The following is a 3,639-nucleotide window of genomic DNA, read 5'->3' as shown; positions in this document are numbered from 1 at the left end:
AAATGTAATGGACACTAAAATAGACTACTGGACATACACTTGCAAATGCATATTTCTGAAATCTCATTGTAGCATGCTATAACATATAATAAGAAGAAATGAGCATTATCAATAATTCATCCAATTATTTTTCTAGCTAGAGATGGCTTCATACAGACCACATATTGCTTAACAAGTTCTTTAGCTGCTTCATGATAGTTCGCAACCACAGGAAGAAAACACCGACATCACGTACAAACCAGATGAAGCAACAAGTATCAGATATATGATGTTATTTTTACCAGATAACAGGATCAAATAAACAATCAACAATAATTCCAGAATTAGATCTAAGGATTGGAAAGAGATTACAGTAAAACAAGAAATGATCATAATTTCCAGATTATAGGACATCAATGTGAACCCCAATCTTCCCTTGTAACTCCATTTCACAAAAATAGTAATGAAACACAAAGAAGATATAAACCATTCACATCACTAGGGCACTATCACTGCTGAAACACAATACAGAAGATACAACAGAATATCATAAAGATAGCCACATCATAAGAACTCTAAATCATCCACGACACAAATAAAAAGCTTACACACCATAGCCAACATGGAAACCTTCTGCACCCAACCAGAGTTATTCAGGCTACAAGAATGCCTCAGCGTCATGCCTCTATCCATTTATGGCAATAAAGGACACCTATGAAGACAAGGAGCCAGCATGACTCGAGAAGCCATAGACCAGAAGACAAGCTTTCCCAGATTCCATCAACCTTCTTGTCCATGTCTCTAGATCTTGTCAAGCTTTTCAGTTTTGATAACAGGGTTGGCTTTGGCTATAGCATCCCTGCCTGCTGTTCGGTAATCAAATGGGCAGTTATGCTCCTCAGAATAGCGATGTGTTGCACAGAAAAGATTTCCACAACGACAATTGAACCCGGTTAACCCGACTCGCTTCCTACAAGTGCTGCATCTATTTGGGCCAACCTTCACCTTTGTCTCACCACCCTCACTTATGACTGTTGAATCAGACAGATGTGCGGAGATGGTCTTTGGCTCCACTGGGCCAACAGCTACATCTGCATTCCCGGAAACTATTGGCTCTTCTCCACTGCTACTACCACTGCCATTTACAATGTCATTAATGGATGATGATGCCAGTTTGGCCTGTTCCTGCTTCAATATCAGATCCTGGTGGCACTTGGAGCACATGTTCATGGTTGCTGCACTCCCAAAGAATCCACAGTTGTTGATGCAAAGAATTGGAGCTTCAGGAGTTTGGCACTCAGTCTTGTCGTGCTCCATATTTTCAACCCTCCTCCACCAATTGTTATCTCAAAATCCTGAAAAATAATAATAACAAACCATCAACATAATCAAGATACCTCATCACAAGTACAGGAAAGACTCTTAACCATATATATACCCTAAACCTAACATATCTTATGTTGCTACTCCATCAAAAGAAGAAGAATTGACAACCTGAGAGTAAAGCTAATTTATTTCAAGACAATAGTAAACACATGCCTAGGCAGAAAGTAAGGCCACAACTTCAATAAAAAAGGAAGCATAACGGAGTTAAAGTGTGCTGTAGGACACCAAACATCCCTTGCACAACATTATCTGGATTATTCTACATTGAATCTGTTTAACAAGACCAGAGAACTTGTAAAAATTTGATATTGGACTTTTACTAACAAAGCATATTCGATATTGGAATTTTTCTAATTTTAGTCAGAGTACATCAGAGAGTATACTTAACCAAGAACACGGATAAATCAGAAGGCATATTCTAAACAGACGGAATTCAAAAAGGATCTTGATGCCAGAGTCCTGACTTGTATATGTTAGCGTACCCGAAATTCAAAATTTGTAAGTTTAAACCCAATATAAGTATTATCGAACCCAAATCAGTATGGCTATGCAGAAAGCGAGGAATAAAAATTTTAAAAAGAAAGCGCCTTTAAAAAGAACAAAGGAAAAATCTTGCAACGAATCAGTAATTTCCTGCAAAGAACAGAATAAAAAACACAATTACCATAAAGAAACCTCATCAACGCTCCTGCAGCAACAAAAACAAAACCTAGACCAAATCCAATCTACAAAAACAAAACAAGAGACCAATCACGTAATAGAGAATCTAATACAAAGCCCATCAGGAAGGATCCAACACACACCTGTCTCTCTCCGTAGGAAGGGCCTTCTGCGTTCCGAATTACGGCCTTCGACAATTCCTGCTCCAATTACATAAACAAAGACGTGAGAAACCCCCAATCTACCAAATTCCAAAGTTAAATCAAAGGAAACAATAAAAGAGCAAATCAGGAAAAGTTCCGAAGTCTAACCCTAGAGAACGGAGTCGCCTCGGTGATGTAGAATTGAGGGCAAGAAAAGGGGGAGTCGTTCAGCAAGAGAGAGAATTAGGTTTGATGTTGGAGAGAGGCGAGAAGCTATTTATAAGATAGATTTCTTGTGCTGCCAGCGCGAGCCGGTGAAGGCTGCCCGCGCTGCCCATGCGGCGCCCTTTGCCACGTAGGAAAGGGATAGGGGAGGCCGGCTCTGATGCGTCCACGTCGCTGTTCGCGAGTGGTGCCGCCGACGAGACTGTTTTTTATTTTTCTGGTAAAGTCTGGGGGCTACTTCACGTTGGACGTATTACTTTTTCTTTTCCTGTTCGGGCAAGTACGGATCTGCCCGCGACTTTCTCTCCCGTACCTTTTCAGAATTTTCTATTCACAACAAATGCCTTGGTTACCCCGAAAGAGCCCACAGGATATACTTAAAAAAGTAAAAAATTTCCAACGGGGACCGGGACTCTGTGCGCAACCGTGTTGGCCATTGGGTGTGATTAAGCTAAGGTTACTTTGTGCTAGCTTAGTTTTTCGTTTGGATATAATTAAATTCATGTTACTGCGAAGTGCCCATGAATTTTCAGTTAAAGCGGGATGGATTAGCGACATGTGATTATCTAAAATAAAGTGCTATTTAGCATGCAAGGTGACAGAGGTATATTATTGAGATTGTTGCTGCAAGGCTATGGAGAAAAGATGATGAGAACGATTTTGGACTGAGCTAGAGAGCTGATAGGAGTCAAATCGATGAAGACCACAAAGAAGTCTTAAAATTGATGCGATATCTTTCGATTTAGAATCTTTTGATGCTTAAGTAAGTTGGGATCCAGAGAATACATAGTGGAAAATAGAGAAATAGAGAGCAAGAAGTGTAAATTGGAATAGAGAGAACTCAGATTTTCTTCAGTGGAGAAATTAGAAAGAGTTTAACAGAATTTGGGCTTGCTTAGATCGTTAGAAAAGTCTGTTAGGCTATTAAAAATTTATTAAGCTGTTAGTTTGTGATAACAGAATGATCAACTGTATGAAAATCATAGGTTGTTTACCAATATGAAGAATGACCAGCTGTATGAAAATTATGGGTTGTTCATCTATGTAAACAATAGCTGCAACGTAGCTAGAAGACAACAATAGCAGAACTGAAAAATAGCTGTATCACAGCTATAATCTAATTGTAATATAACTGGAAGATATCTGATTTGAAGCTTTACCGATTGAGTAAAATTAGCTAAGTCTGATGAGATCGATCAAATCCGATATCTTTAAATTAGCTGATGTGGTATCGTGATATTTCTCC

At 39.1% G+C, this 3,639-nt stretch overlaps 1 protein-coding gene across 2 annotated transcripts; it reads right to left on the bottom strand.

Annotated features, from left to right (window-relative positions):
- Nucleotides 1-398: 398 nt before the first annotated feature.
- On the bottom strand, nt 399-2,494 carry LOC105050246 (zinc finger A20 and AN1 domain-containing stress-associated protein 8). Of its 2 annotated transcripts, XM_073242635.1 has the most exons (4): nt 2,337-2,494; nt 2,169-2,225; nt 2,030-2,090; nt 399-1,334 (listed from the first exon to the last, which is right to left on the bottom strand). In XM_073242635.1, exon 4 carries the CDS (start codon nt 1,294-1,296, stop codon nt 781-783), a length of 516 nt encoding a protein of 171 aa, XP_073098736.1. In that variant the 5' UTR covers nt 1,297-1,334; nt 2,030-2,090; nt 2,169-2,225; nt 2,337-2,494; the 3' UTR covers nt 399-780. The 2 variants fall into 2 exon arrangements, with proteins under 2 accessions (XP_073098736.1, XP_010928496.1); XM_010930194.3 differs by lacking the exon at nt 2,030-2,090 and having other exon boundaries at nt 2,337-2,492.
- Between the last annotated feature and the right edge of the window lie 1,145 nt (nt 2,495-3,639).

Source organism: Elaeis guineensis, chromosome 8 (assembly GCF_000442705.2).
Source record: "Elaeis guineensis isolate ETL-2024a chromosome 8, EG11, whole genome shotgun sequence".
NCBI lineage: Eukaryota > Viridiplantae > Streptophyta > Magnoliopsida > Arecales > Arecaceae > Elaeis > Elaeis guineensis.
The sequence above is the reverse complement of the archived record's forward strand: the minus strand, read 5'-3'. Positions and strand labels throughout refer to the sequence as shown.